We start from the raw sequence: 23,192 nt of genomic DNA, 5'->3' as shown, positions 1-23,192 counted from the left end.
CAAGGCTCAAATGAAGGAAATCAAATGGCCGATAGCTTCACAAATCTACAACCCAGCAGCAGCTGAAAAGGATGAGCTATGTATTTATGTAAACAGTGCCAAGAAATTAATATTCAAGAACCCATTTCTTCAAAGAAAGTGCCTGATGAGGAGGATGGTTCAGTTTGAATAATCAAATTTGACTGTCATAAAATGGGAGGAAGAAACATTGTGACTGTGTGCTTGTCTGTCCCACTTTATTTTAACGTGGAATAAGTTTCATGTCAGTGAAGCAGCTTTATTTTAATCTTTTTGTATAGTCCCAAAGGTTTTGGCAGTGGTATACACTACCTGTTCGTCATACCCAGAGGAGAATGAAGAGGTGGTGCGCAGAGCTCTGGAGCAAGCCAATGCCAACTCAGAGCAGGAGGGGGACCCAAAACAACATAACTTCAGGTCTCTGTACCTCAGTACCTTGGTGCTCTCTGAATCTCTCTGTCATTGACTTTCTTTGTCTGTTTGCCTCGCTGTCTGCTAGCTTGCTGTGTTGTTTGTCTGCCTCCCTTCAAACAGGCTTTCTGTCTAAGCCTCAGCACACCTCACACAGAGAAAATATAATAAAAGTTGCTATTTTATATTTCTCAATTCTGTTATGTGAAAAGGCCAGTTTTTTTTCTCTGTCTTCACATAGACATACTTCAATTGTTGTTTTTGTTTGTGTGTGTGTTAAAGTTTACCATTCCTGTAGACTTGACTCCTGACTGCAGTAAGCTGGCCTGGTGTGCTGGCAATGCCTCAGGCTATCATAAATAAAACACATATATGGACCACATTGGCTTTACTAAGATATCTGATGCATTTATGTGCATTTATTTAGTTAATCTGGCTTGAAGTTCTAGTTTTATCGGCTGCTTTTCTGAGTTTTGTATACCGTATAATTTTGTTTGTGTATATATTTGTTTCATCCAGGCTTAGTCCATCCCCGTTCAGCGTTCTTGACCATGCTGATGGCCAAAGGAAAACAGACCCCTTCTTCATATTGGAGCCTTCGGAAGAAAGCAATGGCTGCTTTCTCGCTGTTCTCGACAGAGAGGTGAGCATCACTTCAACAGAAACCTCACAGAGCGAAGCAGTGGTTAATGATTCATTTGATGATAAAAAAGGACGATATCTGCATCCCCAGTATTCAGTACATTATTTATCTTGACACTAGACAGGAAGTTCAGGGTCTATTCAGCATTTTAATGTCTTAGTATAGTAGTGACCACAAGATGACTGAGTGTTGAAGCCAGCCATGTGATGTTTGAGGTGTAGTTTTTCATAAGCTGCCTTGAAAATAAATGTAAGAAGAAAGAACATTTTTCTTACAATGCAAAGTGAAGCTTTCATGCTCCATGATAATTTTACTTCTTGAACAGAATCTATTGTAGCTTCTCCAAATAAATCCACCACAGGTCCGCTGCTGCTGCTGCTGTTTTCAGGCAGTGCTCCCCAAAGAGACAAGCAGGGATAAATTTAGGTCATTCAGCATCCAGCCCAGCAAGCTGTCTGGCCTTGAATGACAGGAAAGATCCAACATTAGCCCTGGACCTGACCATAGGCTTTCCCATTATGACACCAGTGTTACTTGGTTGACTGTTGTATGTGAGTGACTGTTGCTGCAGAGATAAATATAAATAGAATTTCTTACACACATGCCTTCATGCATACATTCACACCTAGAGTATCAGTGAAGTTAAACACTGACTTATCCCTCATGCCTGCTGAGGTACCCCCTCGTCCCTCACCTGCTTTCTTCTTGAATGTCCTGAAAAGCCATCTTAAAAGCAGTTAGTTCTCTCATGATACACACAAACACAGACGCAACTGTGTCAGAAGTTTGACTGGTGAGCTTTAAGACAAGTGTGGGAATTATATTGAAACCGGGATGCTTGTACCACCTGCTGTCTGTCAAAAACAATTCATCCACTGGGTAACTAAATAATACCGGTCTTGTAAGTGTAGAAACAAAGTCCTTTGAATGCCTTTGTCTGGGCATAAAGGGGAATGCAAGCCGGGAACCAAGCTACTGAAGATGAGACTGGGTGAAAATGAGCATCACAGGTTGTGACAGGTGCTTGGTCAAACCCTTCAGACAGAAATAAGTAGAGGAAGAAAGAGGTCAGGCTGCTAGACGAAATGAAAATGTTGGGTCACAGACACAGACGTCTCGTTCAGGTCAGCAATCCAAAAGAAAGCGTGAAATGTCGGAGCTGAAGGTGGCAGGGTGAGCGTGAATGAATGCTGTAATGAGAAAGAAACCCTTAGAAACAGAAATCAGATAGGTTAGGATGAGATGAAATGATGAGAGGAGTGAGAGAGGTTAAGTATGCAGTTAGAGCAGAGAGTTGTTCCTGGATTTCATTACCTAAAGCAGAAAATGAGTCGGAGAACAGAGAGATGCTTATGAATTCTACTTGCAGTTTAGACACTGTAGAAATGCCTTTGGGTTTAATGTTGCAATTTCAATAATATCTGTGTCTGAAGGGAGCTTTCTGATAAATTCTTTGCACTCTCTGACTCTATTGTGTTGTCTAGTCACAGGCTTTTATTGTTTCATAACATGTTTCTCTCTGTTTTTCTCTGTTCGTATTGACCCTCTCTTCTTCCTACTATCACCCGACTCTCTCTCTCTTTGATCTGCGACCGGGGTTCCCCACATCCTCATAATCCATAACATGCTCCCTTCATATCATGAAATCTACTCTTGCGCTTATGATGCCAGTGTGGGGTTATTAAGCCATCTCACCCCCAGTGGGTGTGACGGAGCTCTCTTGCAATGTGTCTGTTCCTCTCTTTCCATCCATCATGTTTTATATCTCCACAGATAGGAATGAAAAGATAATCAAACTGCTGTAATGGTGCCTCAAACAGGATTTTTTTTTCTCCCTACCTCTAATAAACTCAGCTAATCAAAAGTTATTGTGGCACTCGGAAAAGCGCCATAAAAATAGCAATTATATAAGTGTTTGAATGCTGTCTGGCTTACATCGACTGTCATAGTGGTGCCCAGTAAAGTGCTTTATGAGTCCTCCATACAGAAACAGCTGGGAACAATAAAGACAGTCAAGTGATGTTTCTGGCCTAATTTCCAGAGGAAGCAGAGCACATCACAGGTGGACAAACCCCTGCCCCTGAAGGGTGAATGTAGACAGTATTAATAGGGAATTCAGATCACTAAACTTTTCACTTTGACTTTGTTTTCCTCATTGTTTAGTGTGAGTTTCATAAATTTGGATGTAGTTGGCAAGATATATTGGACGTAATTATTTTGGACGTAAGTTTGCGTTCAGCTTCAGGATATGCTGTGGCGCTAAGTTGGGCAGAGTGTTGAAGGAAATGAGAGATTTACAGGGTATGGCATAGTTGGTTAGCGGAGATGGAAAGGAAGTGAAATTTACAGGGGTGAGAGGGAAGAAGGAGGTAAGGGAGAGTGTCTGTTGAATAATTCAGCGCCCCCTGTCTGTATGAGTTAGCATCAATGAAGTTCAGGGCGTCCACCAAAGACTGCATTACAGCGATCCTTCAGAAGAATGTTTACCTGTGTGTACAAAGTCAGTCAGCACACGCAAGTGCAAGCACATACACAAATACACATATGTTCATATGCACATGCACACGTTACAGTATGTATGCCCACGTACCTATGTACATGGAATTACCAGCTGCCTTAACACACACACTTATTTGCATTAAAGTACAAGCAAGCACTTAAAAGCAAAATACACACATAGACCCACACAGGCTGCATGTCCCTGAAGTGTACACTGTGCCTGTGAATAATTCAAGCGTTGAGGAGAGCAGTAGGCTGCTGTGTGGGCTGGTGCTGAGACAGCAGGTGACCCTGTAGCCAGCAGCAAGGACATGGTGGCTCTCCTCTCCTCTCCTCTCCTCTCCTCTCCTCTCCTTCCCTTTCCTCTCATCTCCTCCATTAATACCTATGTGCACGGACCATTAATTACATTTTTGTTATGGTAAACAAATGTATTTTTAGTGTGTCCATTAAATGATCATATGATTGTGTTTAGTGTTTAAACAAAGTGGATTTATGATGAAGCCAGCAGCAAGGACATGGAGTCTCTCTCCTCTCCTCTCCTCTCCTCTCCTCTCCTCTCCTCTCATCTCAGCTTTAATATTACATACAGTATACAGTATAGTGTATCAATTAAATGTTGATGATATGACTGTGCTTTATGCTTAAACAATTTTGAATATATAAATAAGGTACTTTAGGGCAGATAAAGCATTTGGTTTTATTCTGGAGTGTCTGGGTGGCCTGTCAGTTAGTGAGGTCACCTGGCACCTGGGTGGCTGGCTGTATGCTTCAGTGTACAGCATTTATATATTAATACTATCTTATTCGGCCATGTATAAAACAAACTAAAAATAAAAGATTGCTTTGTCATTTCTCAACAGCCCAAGCCAGAGTTCAAGGAGCCACCGCATGAAGTGATTCTAAGGGCAAATGCCAAAGGCATACTGGACAGGATTGGTTCCAATCAAAAGCTAACCAGGAAAGAGCAGCATGGTCATACCAACAGGACGACAAAAACAACCCATGCTGGCACCTCTCAGCCAAACCTCTGTGTCAGTATTCAGTCCAAAAACCAAGAACTCAAGGGCAGCAAAAGTACTACTACTTTGTGTGGACAGCAGGAATGGCGGCAGTCTTCACAAGGTGGGCAAGGCTGGGCTTCCTATATCTTAAAGGGCACATACAGCTGATTAAATATGAAACTACAACCAGTTACAGCCAAGCTAGGCTAAGCATCTTCTGGCTGTAGCGTCATTTTTACACAAATGTGACAATAGTATCAATTTTGTCATCTAACTCTTTTCAAAGAATTGGATTTATTCCTCAAAGATTTTGGCTGAGATGAGGAGTAAGGTATAAAGTTTGTTTTGAACAGAAGTGGTTTAACATGTAATGTCTTGTAGTATTTATTTCTCATACCCTTATCTCAATGCTTTTTGTACTTTTGTGCAAAAATCTGGACCTCTTATTCCACCCTCTATCCCATTGTACTTGTCCTTCAGGAAAAACCAGAGCACTGAACTTGCAGGGCGTAAAGAACACAGTGTCCAGCTCCCTTTCTTCCTCCAAACAAGAAAACAGCACAACCAAGAAAAGCACCCCTGCATTCGACACTGTCACTTCTGACACGACCCTACATCCACCTGCTCCTCCTACTACCCCACTGGCCCCGGTTGTTCGACCCCGCAGAGCTCATAAGGAGGTGCGGAAGCCTGTGGTGCTCACACTGCCTCAAATTTACTTCCCCAGCTTCTTCCCGCCTCAGCCGAGCCGACAAAGATTCTGCCACAGCTTCAGCTACGACAAGTGGAGGGCCCCAGCTCAAACTGTACCCCTCTCCCATTCCAGTGGTAGTTTCTCCAAGGATGCTTTGGTCAGATCCCGTCCTCTGTTTTAAGCTTATAAACATCAACACAAATATAAAAGAAGTATTAACCTTTGTGCCAAATGCTTATCCAAATAAAGTCAGCAGTATTGAAATTCAAAAACAGAAATGTGTGTAGTGTTTTTGAACTGCCAACTGACCGTACATAGAACATGCTGAAACTTAAGTCACCTTAAATTCTTCTACATCCAGTATTGTTATAATTAAAATGTCATTATTACAATGTCTTTGTGAAAATAAAGAACAACCTTGCCACAGTCAGAATCTAATCAAACTGCATATATTTATAGGGCTGGACCAATGTCATTTCAAAGTCACTACATGATGAATAGTTATTACATGAGGTTATAAATTAAAGAACATATTCAAGAAGCTAATACTTTCTTTTTCTTTTGGTAATGCATTTATTGTCACAACAGATTACACTTACATGGTGTAGAGATGAGTGAAGAACAGAACTGAAATGATTTACAGCATCTCTCTAGTTTGTCTTGTTTTGTGTGTATGTGTCTTTTTGATTTTTAGTTTTTGACTGCGTTCACAGAGTTCACGTCGAGTGCAGGTGGTGGCACCGAGCCATAGGAGCAGTGTAAGGGTTTTGATAGCAGTGACAGCAGAGTTCTTGCTGCTTTGTGTGCGTATTTGTGTGTGTCTGTTTATATTTTGTTTGTGAGTGGGAGAAAACTGGCTGGATTTACCGTGGAAGAGGAAATATTGTTAACCCTTACTGTCTGGCACAGATTTGAGCTTTTCCATGCTGTTCTAGCAGGGCAAACACTGTCGTGTACCACTGTTCATATAGCCACGAGCGCTTCACATCTGCCAAGGTCAAAACCTGGATTTCGAATATCTTGCTACCACATAGATCTTGGGTGTATGCATAAAGATTCCTGAGGAAATAGTTTGAACAGAAGCAATGTAACATTCTTGAGCTTTTCAATCATGTATGCAAAAAAATTACAATCTTAACTAATTTGAAGCTTCAAAATACATCAATAACTTAACTTTCTTTTGCTCAACTCACCCATCAAGGAATGGAAAGTAAAAATCACTGACTGACAATCCTTAATTGTAATTCTGTAAATGGGGAACAGAGTAACCTTGTATTCAGGTTTCAGTTAGACAGAGGCCAGATTGTTGTGCCAGTGTAAATCCAGTCATGTGGAGATGACTTGTGCTGAGAGCATCTGTTTCTTGTGTGTTCACCACGCCTCTTACCAAGACCTTTATTAACTCATCAACATAAAAAGTATCCCATCAAGAAAACATGCAAAAATCAAAACCCACATCTGTCCCATTTTTTTCTTTCACCAACACCTCATCTCTCTCTCCTTCATATCTACAAGTCTTGTGCCCTACATTCTCTCTTCCTACATACAATCATTTACATACACTTCATTAATACAATCACTTCATTTATCCTCAAAGGAGATGTTAAGTTTTGTTTGTTTCAAGTCTGTTACACATCGAAGAGGTCAAAACATTTCTACGCCATTTGGTGGAATAGGGCATGTTGACAGGTCTCGTCTGTCTGGTCCTGGTTGTCAATATCTGATGACACCAAGCAGACAACTTTTCTGTCCTGGAAGGCTCCCGTAGTTCCAGTCCAGGAGCTCTTCCTGTGCTGATGGCTGTTTTTACAGAAGGGGGACAGAGCATGGAAGGAAAGTGAGTAACCAGTGTTAATAGAAATTGGATCTTTTTCTTCTGGGTTATCCTGTATCCTGTCTGTAGACTTCTTGATCAAGTAATCCATCGAGCCCAGACATCCACATACAGTAAGGGCCACTGAAGCCAGCAGGTGACAGATGGAAGGTTCAAAGGTCAACCAGTTCAACCAGTGACACCATTCATCCTCATGAAACCTAGAAGGTTTTTTTTATTTTTATTTTTTTATCACCAGACATACTGGATGACTGTTCCTCTTTCCTTCATCTGTGGTGGTGTTTGTTAACATATATGTACATCATTGGCTACCAAGGCTGGTACTGATTACATGTTGTGGCAATAGTGTGTGAGTGGCATCCAGGCATCAGCTCGGGGTCGGGGGGAGGTCGGGGGTGCTGTGGCCACTGGTGATGGTCATTGCTGGGGGAGTTCTGACGGCTGTTTCTTGGTTTTCAGAGTGTCTATGAGCGACTGGACACCACGTTTCACGCTGGTGGTCACCCGCCGGGTCACAGAGTCCGGAGAGGGTGCAGAGGAGGAGCCAGCGCGTTGGGAGGGCGGCCGTGCCACCAGACACTTCTGATACCGCAGCTGAGGAAGGAAGAAAAGGGTTAGACGAAAAAAATATCTAACTATTCTTTTAAATACAAAACCTGTTAATATTCATTAATGAAGAGTGACACAATAAAATAACATATATAGCATGATTTCACAACAAAAGAATGAAATATGAACTCACCACACATGCTGCCTGCACAGCCTCAGACACACAGCCTGCGTTGGGGTCGCACCAGAACACATGACACTGGAAATGCTGGCTCCCAGTGTCCATAATGAAGGCAAATGTGTGCACATCCCGTCCAACGCCCATGAAGGACAAGAAACGGACACGGCACTCCACCAACACCTCCTCCTCTTCTTCCTGCATAAGATAGTCAATAGAAGAATCAGATCAACAATCCAGCATCTGCTCTATTAGATCTCCCTCTAAAATAAAAATAAAAAATCGACAAGCACTTTTACTTCTTTTATTTATCTCATACTCCTCAGGACAGCAACAAAACTCCCTTGCCTTATCTTTGATGACAGCCAGTGTGGTGTCAGCAATACTCAGTATGACAGGAGTCCAGTCCTCTTTGCCTGTTGAGGACACGAGGCTGTCTATGGCCCCATTTATGATGTCCATACCTGAGGGCAAAGCACAGGAGAGTGTGAACAGTGAGACAGTGTGTGATTGAATGTATTACATGCTGGATGTGTTATGACATGTGGATAGGTTTCAGTATTAATTCAGGTTTACCTATGGGGCGAGACACGGATGTCATACCCAGATACAACACATGAAACTTCTGCACCAACTCTGTCTTTGGCATGGGGAACTCTGCATAGAAAACACACACATTAAAACACGCACAACCAGATCGCCTGCAGGGAACAACATCTAATGCAAGTCCACACATGATAATTGGCTTAAACTAGACACATAAACAAACACTGGTGAATATTTTAATATTTTATAGTGCTGTTGACATGATAAATATATTCACACATGAGGATGCAGGATTTCTGCATAAAAAACCCAGCTGTGCCTGTTTACACAATGGCCTGCAGACAGAACAAATTGACATACACTATGAATGAGGATAATCGAAGATGTATATATCACCTACATTTCAGTCAGCACAGCAGTTCATCATCATCATTTTACCCTCAGGAGTTCGCTATTAACACACCATGCAATTAGCTCCATAAGCTTAAAATGATTCCAGACAAGGTAAAACACAGAACACTAAATGTAGTTAAATGTTTTAATACACAGTTTAAAGACTGTTAATCCCCAAATGTGATAAAAACTAAGGTTAGGGTTATTTATGATTAACTATCTTCTGTATCGTGTGTCGACATGAATTTCAAAAATGAGGGGTGAACTGCAATGAAATTAATGATTATTACTAAGTCTAAATGAAATGTTCATTATTCTTGAATGACTCATCCAGTTTAATGGATAACAACATCTAACATGTATAATTGTTAGAAATATCCTCGACTCACTCATAAACGCTTTGCTTTAATATTTTGCTTTAAATGAAGTATTTAAAAATGAAAATCCAGATTCTAAAAAAAAAAAATCATGCAGGTAGATCGCAGTTTTCACATATTAAGTCTAGTTTATGTACATATTGATCATTTTCATATTTACAAATGTATCTTTTATCATTCTAGAAGAAGACACTGACACATTAATATGAAAGCACCAACAAATCAGAATAATTTGAAAGATACTATAATCATTTAAAATATTTATACATTATGACTTAATAGCTGAAAAGCAGTGTTTTGATGATGTTCCGATGCACAATCCACATCTTTATTACTGAATATCACAGATTCATTCATTGTGATCTCATCTTTGTGTGATCAGTGTTGACTGAATGTGGGAAACCAATCAGGGATAATGGCTTTTGCCTGGATTCACCTCATTAGTGTAATGAAAAAAGTCCCTAATATCTCACATTCAGTGTGTACTGCTGAAGCTCTAAAAACAGGAGTTACCTGAATGATGAACACTGAGAGGTTTTCAAACACTAAATCCAAATTTAAAGTAGAGCTCAGCAAACAGGGTTTAACATCAATGTTTCTTTTTTCACTTGCCCAGTCGGGAAATAAAAGTTGTTTTATTTAGCAGCTATCAAATGACAACAAAGGCTCTTAGCTGTCATGTGAGCGACATGCTGTCTGCTCTCGTTATAGTACTCTAGCAAGGTTTTTTTTTAAACTTGACGTGCCTTTGAAAACCTACCCCAATTTATCTGCCTCACAAACTGTGCATAGTTGAGTAGTTGGAGTCTCGCCCACATCTTCTGACACCATCCAACTAAAGTCCAGCATAATTAAAAAGCTTGCTTGCACTAGAGCTTAAAAACTTTTCTCACGAGTGCCTAATCGGCACTGCATGCGCACGGATGATGGCTCACGCCTACATCCATCATCAGCTCCAGAAAAAACAATGAGTTTAAAAAGTGAGTTGCAAGATTTACTTGCCCAACGTGGGCAACCCGGGAAATCCTTACTGTCGAGTTCTGGACAGGCCAAATGTGATGACACAATCGGGCCATTATCCTGTTGGGGCTCATCCCAAATCGTTCCATTATACTTGTGTTGGGGCTCATCCCAAATCATTTGGTGCTAATCTCCTAAAATGTGTTCCCACATGGGATTGCACAATCCCAGCTACCCTGAAAAGCCCTGATCTATCCGAGAACAAAAACATCCACTGTTTTTTTCTGTGTATGGACCTCTAGAGCTCCTGGAATAGTCTATCTATTTGAAGTACATCACCTCTCACTGGATACCAACTAGATGTTTCAGTTAAAGTTATAGCTTTAAAAGATGTGAGGGATGTTTCACCAATACGTTCTTTGATCCTTTGGTTGGGATGGGTGCTGTGGAGCACCAGGCCTTGCCTCAAAGAAACACTAATTGGGTTTTAATGAGGTTGACTGCCTCTGTAAGTGAAGATCCGATATAGTTCTTTTATATTCTGATGCTGAGGCTCCTTACCCCAGAGCTCAGCAGATACAGCTGAAGTTACAGCAGAGGATGAATTGTGCTGCCGCTTTTTCTCTTTCTTCCTATAATTACTTGGGACTGAGAGGAACAAGCAGTGGGACTTAGCAAAAATGAAAAACGGTGAATAGAATTAGCGCTGGGAGGATAAAGCTCAGTGATCGTGAACAGAGGAGTTGTTCTGGAGTCAGCAATATCTGTTGAACCAAACACTGCTATCTTCACTATTAACAAATGTTCACAGTCGCTCCTGAGGCTATACGGTCATTTAAAAAAAAACATATACTTGGTCTAAGATGAGGAATGCTGTAATGTGAGACAAGAAACCACAGCAGGGAAGATAGCACGTGGCTGACAAATCGAATTCCCTCACGAGGGAACTACAGAAGAAAGAGACTCAAAGAAAAAGGTGTGTGTGTGTGTGTGTGTGTGTGTATACCTTGTAGGGGTACATCGGAGCCGGTCTGGGAGGAGCTGCCAGCTGCAGCCTTAGCACTTTTTCTTTCAGCCATAATCTAGATGATGAGGGAAGAGGAAAAATGGAGAAAGAGGAGAATAAAAAATGGGAAGAACAGGACAAAATGAGAGAGAAGAAGGAGGGGAATGGGAATGGGGACAAGAGAAGGAAATATATGGTTGAAAGTGGACACGACAGGGATCTTAAATTGCCTCAATTACAGCTAAATCACAAAAAAATAACAAAATGTGATATTCTATAGATTTGTTCCTAGATATATTAAAAACCAACAATGCATCAGTCTAGCATTAGTTTAGCATTAATTTTTCTGCTCTGTCTCTTCCCCAATCCCATTTGTTTTGACTAAAGATCTTCACAAATATTCTTTTTAATAATATTCTTTTAATTCTTTTTTTGTATTGACTACTTTTAGAAGTGGATTTTGTGCATTATTTACAGCAGCAGGACAGTGTATGTAGGATTAACTCTAAATAAACGACAGCGCTTGTGTTAGTGTTGGACAAGAATGGAGCTTTATGGCATACATCAGTATATGGCATACACAGGTAAAACCTGTTAGAGGAATCAGTTTGTTATTGCTTTTCATGGACAATATAAAAAATATACATTATCCTTTAAAACTTTCTTTTTTAAATGATATATCTGAATTTGAAAGAACAGTCTCAAAAGAAAGCTGTCTTTCACTCTTTCCTTTTGTTCGTTTGCTGCAGTGTACACACTCTTTAAAGAGTCTTGGATAGTCTGCATGGCCCCTGCACCGAGCTGCTGCACCCTTACTGCTACAGATATTTGATTAATTGTAGGTGTCATTAATCAAAGTCTATGGTGAGTCTGCAACTCTGCTCACAGGGGATCATGCAAGAAAATGCATGCACGCATACACACTCTCTCTTTCTCTCTTTCTCTCACACACACACACATACAGGAAGCCCTCTCAGTGCGCTGCGCAGCTGCAAGCCTCGGGTCACCAAGTTTCTCCGCTGCAGTAAAGAGAAAACTACAACTACATTTAAAATAGGCAGTGTGAAGAGTCATGGTCATACACACACACACACACACACACACACACACATACAGACATAGAGAAACACTCTCTTCCTTCAATTTGGGCTAGGCGATAAGAAGAAATTAACGGGAAAAAAGCATCCATCTCTAAATGGGTCAACATGTCTCTAAGGGACAAGATCAGTAGCTCCAGGTAGATTCATCCTTTACAAGGTCACTGCTGGTGTGGGGACAGACTGGTTTCTCTTTGTGTGTGTTTGTGTGTGTGTGTGTGTGTTTGTGTTTGTGTTTGTGTGTGTGTGTGTATGTGTGTGTGTGTGTGACTTATACTGTATGCCCAGGCTATGTATAAGTGTTAATGGGTCTTCATGTATTATATATATTTCCACTATACTGCAGTATACACTGGCTAGCAGTAAACCATTCATTGGCTTTCATTATGTTACAGATAGCTTTGGTGTTCCAGACTAACGCTGACCAATGCACTTCTCACACCCTAGATAGAAATCATACTAATATTGCATGTGTGGCTGGAAAGGCAAGTTTGTAATAGTTGGCTAGACAGGACTTTATACTACTACTATTTTAATGAGCTCAGGTGTAAAATCCCATAAAAACAAGCAAACAAAAAAAGCTTTTCTGATTCTAGTCATTTTGCTCCTGCATTGCTTTAAAGATAAGTCACTTGTTTATATCAAAAGGTTTAGTAATGTCCTAAAACATCTGGACACTGTAGTTTGTGTTGAGCTTGTGTTACAGACTATTTTCAGCCACAGATTAATACACAATTGTTGCTTGCCAGTGATTATTTCTGAATGATTTGGCAACAGTATCTTTTCAATAAACTCAATCTAAATTTAAAATCTGAACTGATGATGGTTTGCTTGATTTTGAACTCAGAGTATCACCAAAATTATAAATGTACCAAATTTCCGGACGGTCCATCCAACAGGGACATATTTCACTTAAAGCCTTATTTGAAAACCACCCAATAGTACAAATATACAAAAACAAACAAAAATTGAATAAAAAGACTCAAAATGCTTAGAAGACACAAATTAAAAATGCATGACAAAAATGAGAAATTGCCACTGATTTAGATGTCTTCAGCAAAAAATAAAAATAAAATAATAATAATAATAATAATGAAATGAAAAACAATTAAGAATTAAGAATTAATTATTATATATATATATAATATTTTTGTTGGACTTAAATGGAGAAAGATGTTTTGGTAAAATATCTGAGCTATTGGCATCCTTTATACAAACCTGACAATATTTTACATGTCAACCAGAAGAGCCAACCCTTCAGGGTGAAGTAAATCAACTTCGGTTTGGCCATTCCAGTCTCCAAAGTGAAAGTAAATTGTGGCTTGTGTGTACCAAGTTTTAGAGGTGACCTTGGGTCTCCCAATATCTAAAGCCATTGATATGTGGGGACCGAGATGTTTTAAGGCATTCTTTTTGTTTTGGCATCGGCCTCTTCCCTGGAAACCCCATATATCACACAAGAAAGCTATTGTACACCTGCTGGGTCAGCCAAGGGACCACCTGCTGTGTGCTGGCAGGAACACCTGGCAGTATTTCAGCAGGGAACAGGGCTCCATCAATTCAGAGAGGAGGTAAAAGTCGCCAGATGAATACAAAGTGACAAATGGTGTTAAACCCTGGTTTCACTGAGCGTGTGCAGAAATCTGGATGATGCAAACCAGAGATACTTGAACTTGATACTTGAAGAGATACTTGTAGATGCCATTCAGTACAAAGATGGGAAGCATTTTTGAGTCCACTTAAAGGGTTCCTTCATGTGGAAAGCTGCCACTGGTTCATATGAAGAATACACAGACACACAGCTTCAAGCTTTAGCCACTGCTGTGGTCTTTTACAGAGCTTCAGACCGTGGTGGTTCAAAAAAACACTGTTCCAGTAAGACATTACCAGAGCTGTGCACGATGACAAGGCTTCAGGTGTCACTGAATTACAATGCAGTGTCTCAGGTACTGCTACTTACAGACACCGACAGTTCCACTACTAGATCACCGGATCTACTTTCAGTGACAAGGCTTCATCTGCCGCTACTTCTCAGATGGAGGTACTGCCGCAACTTATCACTTATTCAAATGGTGGAGCTGCAGATGTCATTAGACCTGCTGATCTGGGTGATGTCGACACTGACCCTGGTGGAGCCTGGCAGGATCAGCAGGTTGCCATAATTCCCTTTTTTGGATTTTGTGGTGCCCAGTGCACATTTGGAAAGGGCAAACAAGTGGGAGGATAGATGTCTGTTCTGCTGCAACCTTGCTGCCAGACTGTGTGCTGCCTCAAAAAAGCTGCCATGCATGAGCCTGTATTTGGTATGATGTGTGACTTCAATTGATGTTGCGGCTTTGCACCTTTAAGGATCTGGGATTCCCTGTCCTTAAGAGGGTTCACAGGCTGTCATCACCATCTCTCTCGCTCTCTGACTCACACACACTGAAAACTCTTTTAAAGAAATACTGCATGTACTCTGTGCCCTGAGTTATCTCCTCGCCTCACAGTAAAGGCTCATCCCCCCATTTCTCTCCTCAGCTCTAATTTCTCTAGAAAAAGATAACAGAAATTTTGCACTGCTACAGTGTTTTTCACTCTCGGTCATTAGTTCTATATAGCATGCATGTAGGAGTAGCATCTAAGATACAACCTCAAAACGCAGCTCTGGCATTATCAGAAAAATAATTTTCTTTTTCTCTCCAACAGTCGCTCTAATCACAGCTTGATTTCTTGTTTCAGATCAGCAAATAAGCTCATTAATGCCTAGGAGGCGACAGTAACGACACGCACCTTGGAGCAGATTTCGTGGAGACTTGTGGCGATGGCTGCGGCAGGGGTATCACATCGGAACACGTGGCACTTCAGCACCCGCGTGTTTTTGTCTCTCGCCACGTAGGCAAAGTCCCTGAAAGACGGGCAGAAGACACACGAGAATTATTGCACATGATTTTCTAATGCAGGTAAGAAACAAACGCCACATTCCTCGACAGCAGATGCATCTTTGTTAAAGGGGCTGTAAGTAATAATCTCTGTTGTCCCATAATACAGGTGATTCAGTTACACCACAGGTGGGTGATCTTCCACTCTTTGTACTATTTACTATCTTCTTTACCAAGCCTTTATGATAATATGAAGAAACAAATCACTTCAATCAATCAGGACAAAAGATGGCAGGTTGTTTTCTCCATGTGAAGGGAATTATTTTACAATGTAGGATGAGGAAACATATTGTTGTGCTTTTAAATAAATAAATAAATCTGCATATAAATAAAACATCAAACGCATATTTCATGGAAAACCCAGGTGGCCTTTTTGTTGGATCACACACTACAGTAAAACATGTGAGTCTGATAAGGGAGACGGGACAGGATAACTGATGGTTATTTATGCTTATGAAAATATACTAAATAACCTCAATGCATTAATAAGCCCATTACAGAATTCCATCTCTTTGTTATATTACAGCTTTTCCCTCCTGATTCCATTTGTTCCATCTCATAACACTTCTTCTCTCCACATATTGTATGTGGGAGAGTCAAGATTTATCCACTTACCTGGAATGCATTGAATATCTGCTACTAGCTGGTTTTTCAGCAAAGTGATATTACTCCTTGGAGTACTTTTGGACATTGTTATATATTGAATGCATCTTTAAAGGCCTTAAACAACTCTTCCCAAAGGGCACGTAGCTTAGGGCCAATATGTGGATATGATTGCCAATTTGTGTTTCATATTCCCTTCAGCATTTTTCTTGACTTGGTTGGGTTTAATTTTGGCATTATCAGCATTGTCTTCAAACATCCTTTCCATTTGAAATCCCTCCCAGTGATTTCATTTCATTTATTCTATTTTCATTCCCTCAATTTCCCCTTTTGGAGGGAACATCTTTTCTTCATTTTCTTTGTGTTGTCAGGAAGTGACTATTTGCAAACATCAAACATCAGTCTGTCCTAGGACCAGTCTTCTGCTGAAGACCTGTTTGCACTATCAGCTGTTAAGCAATGAATTAAAGAGCCAGCAAGTTGCAGGAAATTTCATGCACAAGTTAAAAAAGCGAAATTATTATTACCCCATTTTGCATCATGACCTCTTCTCTAGATATTTCTTGGAGCTCTGTCGAAATATCTCCCACATTTATTGTTGCTTTGTCAGCTGCCATAAGCTTTTCTGGCTTATTGCTGCAATTCCTTGTACACCAGTTAACGTTTATTTGATTAATAGATTACTTAAAGCCCCTTTCACATGTGACATATTGTGTTGCTCCATGAACAACAGGTTTCTCTGTCCGGAGTCGGAGACACACACAGGAACACATAAGCATACAGCCTGAGGAAACTACTGTATGAGCGGAGTGCTTTACAGTGGTGCCACACAGCACAGAGAAATGATGAGTATGAGGGTGAGACTGAGAGAGGGAAACTCCATCGAGAAGCAAACTTTATGCAGAGTGGGTGGGAGATGAAACACAGCTATATGTGGGCGATACTACGCACACACATACACACACAAACAAGATGAAAGATAGACACATTTCTTCCTCATTAACAGGTGAGACAAGCTGCAGAACAAAGGGTAGGAGGATGTGTTTGCAGCCCAGACTGAAATGATGATGAGTAAACAGAGTGAAAGAAAGGAGCGGGGACATGCAGAGAAGCCAACTGGATGGCAGTGTCACCAGATGCGGCTGAACAGCTCCATGCACACACACACGAACACACACACACATACAGTGCACACTCCCAAATAACCATAGACACAGACAGAAATATGGCAAACACAGCCGGCATTTATCACAGTGGGCTCTTTGTGTTTATGAGTCCATTATCCGGCCTGTCTCCTCTGCTTAATTGTGTGCTCACACACTTTGGGTCGATAATGCTCCCCCTGCCTGTGGCCAGAAAGGAAAGTGCAATGGGACGTGCGTGTGTGTGTGTGTGTTTGTGTGTGGTGAGTGTATGCGTCCAGTGCGCTTCGTTCAGGGACATTTGAGCAGTGTGTCACCAAAGCAGCATGAGTGGCCTTGCCTCGCATACTACAAATGGCTCTTTTATGACTTCTGTACCCCCTCTGGGGGATCAAAACGTGATAAAACAGCATGCACCTCTTAATAGGAACTAGCCTGTGGCCAGTCTGGCTCAGTGATGATTTAACACCAGTTATTTAGACCTTCAGTAGTTGTTGCTGCACTCCTGTGAAGAGAAACAGCTACTCTGGGTGAAGAAAAGCCACCGATATGATGCCTGGAGTGACAGACGTGGTTGCACAGGGCAGTGGGTGTGGTTGTATGGGTCGTTCTTGACACAACAGTTACCGAAAAACAACAGAGAAGCATATCACACTTGACCACAAGACGAAGAGCAATTACCTTTCTCTGGGTCCAGGGAAGCAGAAGGAAGTGGGTTGGGATGAAAGGGAATACAGTGGAGGAAATAGAAAGGAAAGAATAAATTAGTTAAAGAAAGAAAGTGGAATGGAAAATTAAGAATTGTGAAAAATGGAAGGAAGAGAGAATCGTATTACAGTAAAAGGAAATTAAAAAAGGGAAGCGGAAGATTGGAAAGAAAAAGCGAGGGAAAAAAAAGTTAATACACACGACGTACTGAGTCAGAAACAAGACACAACGCTCTTTCACCTCTTCCCGTGAGATGTGTGTGTGTGTGCACTGGAGCTCAGTTCTGTATACTTTTCATTTCAGTGGCTTAGCGTTCTGCTACATTGTGACACAACACACCTTTCGTGTTAGATGTGCCAACATACTCACACACACACACACACCTTGTTTTTACTGCAGCTCTCCCTCCCTCTACCCACGTCTCCCTCTACCTTTTCCTCCTCTAAGCCTCTCTTTCATCCCTCTCTTTGCTTTCACTCTTTTAATCTTACTTTCCCTTTCCACAGCTCTCTCCATCTCTCACTCTCTTTTCTTCCCATAACAGGAGAAGCCCCCTAAAAACAGAAAAAACAAGAGCGACAGAGAGAGAGAGAGAGAGAGAAGCAACGCAGAGTGATTCATATTAACAACTTATCACAGCTGCTCTCTTCCATATAGACAATTTTACATATCATCAGGATCACTACAAAGGAGGCACGGGTTGAATAAAGAACAGACAGGCTAATTCAAACATCGACCGCCTTTGATTCTTTGATGATCCACTTAGTGAGAAGCAGTCTCTGTGTGTGCGTAGGTGTATGAGCGTGTGTGGTAGCAGCTGGCAGCTTATCTCAAACAGGAATCTTCAGTCAGAGCATCAGAGCTGCTGCTTCAACTTCAACACACACACACACACACACACACACACACACACACACGCACCCAAACACACAGACATATGGAGGCTAAATCAACACATGTACCAGTATAAACTGTCTAGAAGCTTTCACTCGCCACATGTAAATGTCTCTGCACATGCTTTTCTTTCTGTCTGTTTGGATTTCATTCATGATTTCTTTTCTTGCTCTCAGTTCATTTACTTCCCATTCTTCCTTCTGCTCCATTTCAAATTCACACCTCATGCTCTTTTCACTGCCAGTCACTTTGGTGGAATTGGATTTTTGGCATCAAAATTCTCAATGGCCCAAAAGCCGTTCTTTATATTTACCATCACAACACCTCATTCTTCTCTCGCTGCAACTAATTTGCATGCGTGTCAGACTGAAAGTGTTGCAAAAGCTTTATTACTACCATATCATCATCTGATTCAAACCCAGAACTGACTCCAGCCTCACAGAAAACCTACAGGATTGTCATGACTGACCTTATTTGTCCCTGAGTCCAGCTGCATCTAGAAATGAATCCTTTTCGCTCTGGCCACAAGGTTTTTTTTTACACCTGAAAATTGAGCATTTCAAAGATGGGAGAAATTTGTATTTTGGAATAAAATGACTTCATCCTGGTCAGGCAGTAAAATAATGAAGCCACCTTTCTGGTGCCTCTAACTTTGTCTGTAATCGCTCATCACTCATTCTGGTGCCAAGTCCATTACAAACAGTAAAGCTTCCATAAATATAAGCAATTGACCTCCACCAGCACCTGTCTACATGTTGACTGTAACGCAGTCTTTTATAGTTTGCCGACCACATTAGGAAAAAGAACACATCGAGTCAATTTCCTATTGATTTGACATTTTAGTGCAGACAGAGATCTCCATCAAAACAACCTCAGAACAAAAGTGTGGACACACATAAATGGTATTTTTGTGTAGCGTTGAAAACAGAAGAAAAAAGAGAGTTGTTGGTTTACTTTGGCATTGAGGAGCAGTTATCCCTGACCTCAGTTAATGGAAGGAGTGACACATGGTAGACACAGACAGGCTAGATGAATGACACATAGACCTCAGAGATGTAGGGAGAGTTTTTGGCAGGAAAGTGAGGAGAGAGGATAGATAGATAAAATGTCAAGAGAGGTAAGTGATAAAGGCAGGAGGCCAGAAAGCCAAAATGAAATGGTGGGAATGTAGCAGAGAGGAATGGGAACGAGGTGTGAGACGCATTGTGGGCTTGATGGCGGAGGGAGAGGTGGAGAGGAAAAAGAGATGAAAGGTATGAAGCAGAGAGATGAGTTAAAGCAAGACTCCCACCAAATTTTTTCCTCTCATATATTTCCAGAGCTGAATAAAGGATGACTGACTCACTACTACCAATCTCTCTTTGATCCTGATGGCTGTGAGGCAGACTCGGCTCCAGAAGATGTGTACAACTCTGAGATTAAATGAGGTCACGGCTGTAGATGTATAGAGAACTGGGTCTAGGAAAGTCACACAGAGCCGTCAGTGTCTGCAGCTCTGACATCCGTCACCCACCATCAGTAGAACTAACAGCACTGTGTGTAGTAGTAACATTAGCATATGTACAGCTGAAGGAAAATCCCACCCTTGCATACAAAACATAGACATAATTCCAGTTTGTGATATTCAATGCTTGATCACACATTTTTTGATTTCAGTCATATGTTTAGATCCACTATACCTACAGTGATTTTCTTATTCATTTAATTCCAAAAAAGTGAATTAATCAGGCATAGAAATGTTTTACACTGCTGACAAATGTAAGAAGAGGGAATGTGGAAAGAAAATCTATAAGGCAAAACACTGTTGAACACTGAGGCTGGGGTTGTTTGTGAAACTGTGTTGTTGCCGCCTTGATTTTCTGCATGAAATAAAACTATTGATCATGAGTGGAAATGCAAGAAAGCTGCAGAAAGCCACAACAATTTCCCCACGCTTCTTTGAGATGTGATTAGATGCAGCTTGTAGTCGTGAAACGTTAACGTTAGCCATTACTCTTAGTTTTGTCTTTGAGGTGGGGTTGAAATGCAAATCATGCTTTATTATTTGATTAATTGAGGTAATGCTACATGTATGCATACTATGAAAAAATACACAGAACACACACAAAACACAGAAAATGAGGGAACTACTACTAAACAAATACAAATATATACTTTTTGTCTTTGCTCCATGTTACACTCTTACACCAATTGATGTCACATTGTTTACTTTTGACCATTTATCCATAAAAATAAGAATATTACTGAATAGGTCCGTGAATGGAGATACATGAGCAATAACTACTTTTGTAGTGCTTTTTTGTTGTCTATTTTTTTCCCATAAGCATTACAATTTGCAACTATAGTAATGTAGATAGAACACTACTTTCACTGAAAATACTGCATTATTTAAATTCAAGTAGTTTCAGAGGGGATAATCATGCATCTTCAGGTGCTAAAATGGTGTAATAAAAACTAAGTGTCCTCAACTGTTACAGCAAAAGAGGCTTTTTAAGAGGCAGTGAAAACAACACAAATGTAACTAGTCCCTAGCCTGCTCAGCTCTGTAGCTTCCAGTATCACTCAGTAGAGACTCGAGTCTTCTCCAAACCATCTGTCACACGCACACACAAATGAGCGCTGTGGCACACACACACTTCATTCAGACTTCAATTATCAGACAGCTTTACAGAGTATCTGGGATAGCAGCTTCCACTATGGCAATGCACTTGCATACGATAACTGCTCAGCCAAATCCTGATTAGGAATGTCTGAGGAGGAAGTTCTTGTGACTATCCTGTCAGCAGAAAGTACAAGCCGAGGCAGTGAGGTGCGTGTGTGTGTCTGTGTGTGAGTGTGTAAATATGTTATACTTATTGATTGAAACTGAACTGGTAACTCTGACTACTAACAGGATTGCATTTTTGGCTTCAATCCAAAGTGGATGTGGATGTGATCCAGTTTCACAGTGAGATTCAATGCTTATCTGTGACATGTGAAAGCAACAACGGCTGGATGGTGATTTAGAGGAAATCCCTTTCATCACACTGTAAAGAGAATAACAAAACTCCTCACAGGTATATTTATATTCAGCATCTAATTATTCTTCTTTCAAAAGCACGGCGTTTTTCTCTCTCTTTGTTTTATAAGCTTAACTAAAAACTTGATGCAGCATGAATTAACCAAAGCTCTCTGCAGTTTCTTTAAGTTATAAACAAACAGTACAAAGGTAAATTAAATGCACAATGACGACAACTATAATAACATCCATGAAAATTATAGTAATTTGATAAAACCCTAAAGCTCCCTGTGTAATAAATATTTCCTCTGCCACGGTTTAAAACCGTGTTTTCATTTTGGTTACTTCAGATTCTGTTGATGGATCTTCGTAATCTACATGTGCTCTGCTAGAAAATTTTCATTTGTACAAACTCAATAAACATTACAACATACTGCTGTGTGTTTAAAAGAAAAATTGGACCCCTGAGTGCTGCTAATTGTGTTTGCAGAAAACAACCAATGTTGCTTGCGACTAAAGCTAAATGTAATTTATTCTAATGGAAAGTAGAATATGGTGATGAAAGGCCCAATGAAACTCAAAGATAAAACCAGCACGGAGATGCAAAGTACACACTTTACAGACCCATTAATGGCACTGTACAGAGCTGCTGACAGATACTGGTTTAGTTTTACAGATCTGTCTTATTGATGGCTCTGTAAAGTATCCACTATCTGATACTTACAACTGTGTCTATAGCATGCTTAGATATCCACTATCGTAATTAGAGCCTGGTCAGTACTGGGTGTTTCAGGCCAATACTGTTATTGATAACATAACATAAACAAGGATTTTTGAAAGATCACTTATGTTTTAGTTATGAACTCTTTTTCAGTTTAATTTTAAAGCCTCTCAAAGTCTCTTTAGTCTTAAATGTGGACTTTGAACTCTTTTGAAAATGAAGATTTATTTAGTTAAAGTTGTCAAATATGACAGCTCATTACAGATCAGTAGCCCATGCACACTCACTGTGCACAGACAGGGTATCTTTTTTGTCTCTATTTTTCTCGGCTTCTTCCTATTTTGTGAAAAGACCGCAGCCACACTGCAGTACACTCAATGTACAAAGGCTCAGTCCTTGTCACAGCGGCCCAGGGTTTGATTTCGACCCGTGGCCCTTTTGTTGCATGTCATTCCCCTTCTTTCTCTCTCTCCACACTTTCCTGTCATTCTTCAGCTACTACTACTACTGCTGCTACTTTTAAAATGAAGGTTCAATAGCTCAAAAAAATATCTGTATATAAGATAAAAAATAAAAAATAGTTGGAGCTCTCATTGTGCTAAGCTCACTGCCACACCCGCTCCTCATGCTAAGGTAATCGCCTCCTGACACATGGCAGACTATTCATTTTCTCATATAACTCTGAGCAAGAAAGCAAATTTCTGTGCAAAAGAACTGCCTTCAGCAGGATTTTGGAGTTAATTTGGATCTCACTAGAAGTAGCACTAGTAAAACCTTCTGCAGTGGCACTGGAGTACTTAAAGTCTACGTGACAACAGGGTAAACCCCCCTGCGACCTGGTGAATTAGTCATGGCCCAAAGCCATTAGGCCTAATGTAGAATGTCTGTGCGTAATTACCTCTCTACACTGTAAACTTGTTTACAGCACCAAGATGAGCAGCAAAATGAGCACCCAGGGCCAGAGGGCACAACGAAGGAGAAGGAAAAGGAGGAGGA

The 23,192-nt window shown here is 40.7% G+C and overlaps 2 protein-coding genes across 5 annotated transcripts in view; one reads left to right on the top strand and one right to left on the bottom strand.

Moving 5' to 3' along the window:
- LOC104927293 (putative methyltransferase NSUN7) overlaps positions 1 to 5,703 on the top strand; it is a 43,412-nt gene extending 37,709 nt beyond the window's left edge. The window contains exons 10-13 of one of the 2 annotated variants that reach the window (XM_019253766.2): positions 300 to 435; positions 949 to 1,072; positions 4,435 to 4,696; positions 5,056 to 5,703. In XM_019253766.2, the coding sequence (XP_019109311.2) occupies positions 300 to 435; positions 949 to 1,072; positions 4,435 to 4,696; positions 5,056 to 5,450 (917 nt within the window). In that variant the 3' untranslated portion in view covers positions 5,451 to 5,703. The remainder of the gene's footprint in view (positions 1 to 299; positions 436 to 948; positions 1,073 to 4,434; positions 4,697 to 5,055) is intronic. The other variant, XM_027280969.1, reaches the window with a different exon arrangement.
- A 115-nt stretch (positions 5,704 to 5,818) lies between these two features.
- The window catches only part of apbb2a (amyloid beta (A4) precursor protein-binding, family B, member 2a), a 37,439-nt gene continuing 20,065 nt past the window's right edge, over positions 5,819 to 23,192 (bottom strand). For 2 of the 3 annotated variants that reach the window (XM_027280952.1, XM_027280949.1), the window contains exons 9-15: positions 17,557 to 17,562; positions 14,982 to 15,096; positions 11,113 to 11,188; positions 8,407 to 8,487; positions 8,179 to 8,294; positions 7,846 to 8,028; positions 5,819 to 7,697 (exon numbers count right to left, since the gene is read on the bottom strand). In XM_027280952.1, coding sequence (XP_027136753.1) covers positions 7,521 to 7,697; positions 7,846 to 8,028; positions 8,179 to 8,294; positions 8,407 to 8,487; positions 11,113 to 11,188; positions 14,982 to 15,096; positions 17,557 to 17,562 — 754 coding nt within the window. In that variant the 3' untranslated portion in view covers positions 5,819 to 7,520. The remainder of the gene's footprint in view (positions 7,698 to 7,845; positions 8,029 to 8,178; positions 8,295 to 8,406; positions 8,488 to 11,112; positions 11,189 to 14,981; positions 15,097 to 17,556; positions 17,563 to 23,192) is intronic. The other variant, XM_027280958.1, reaches the window with a different exon arrangement.

This window comes from Larimichthys crocea, chromosome I, assembly GCF_000972845.2.
Source record: "Larimichthys crocea isolate SSNF chromosome I, L_crocea_2.0, whole genome shotgun sequence".
In the NCBI taxonomy this organism is placed as follows: domain Eukaryota; kingdom Metazoa; phylum Chordata; class Actinopteri; family Sciaenidae; genus Larimichthys; species Larimichthys crocea.
This window is presented reverse-complemented; position numbering and strand designations above follow the sequence as displayed.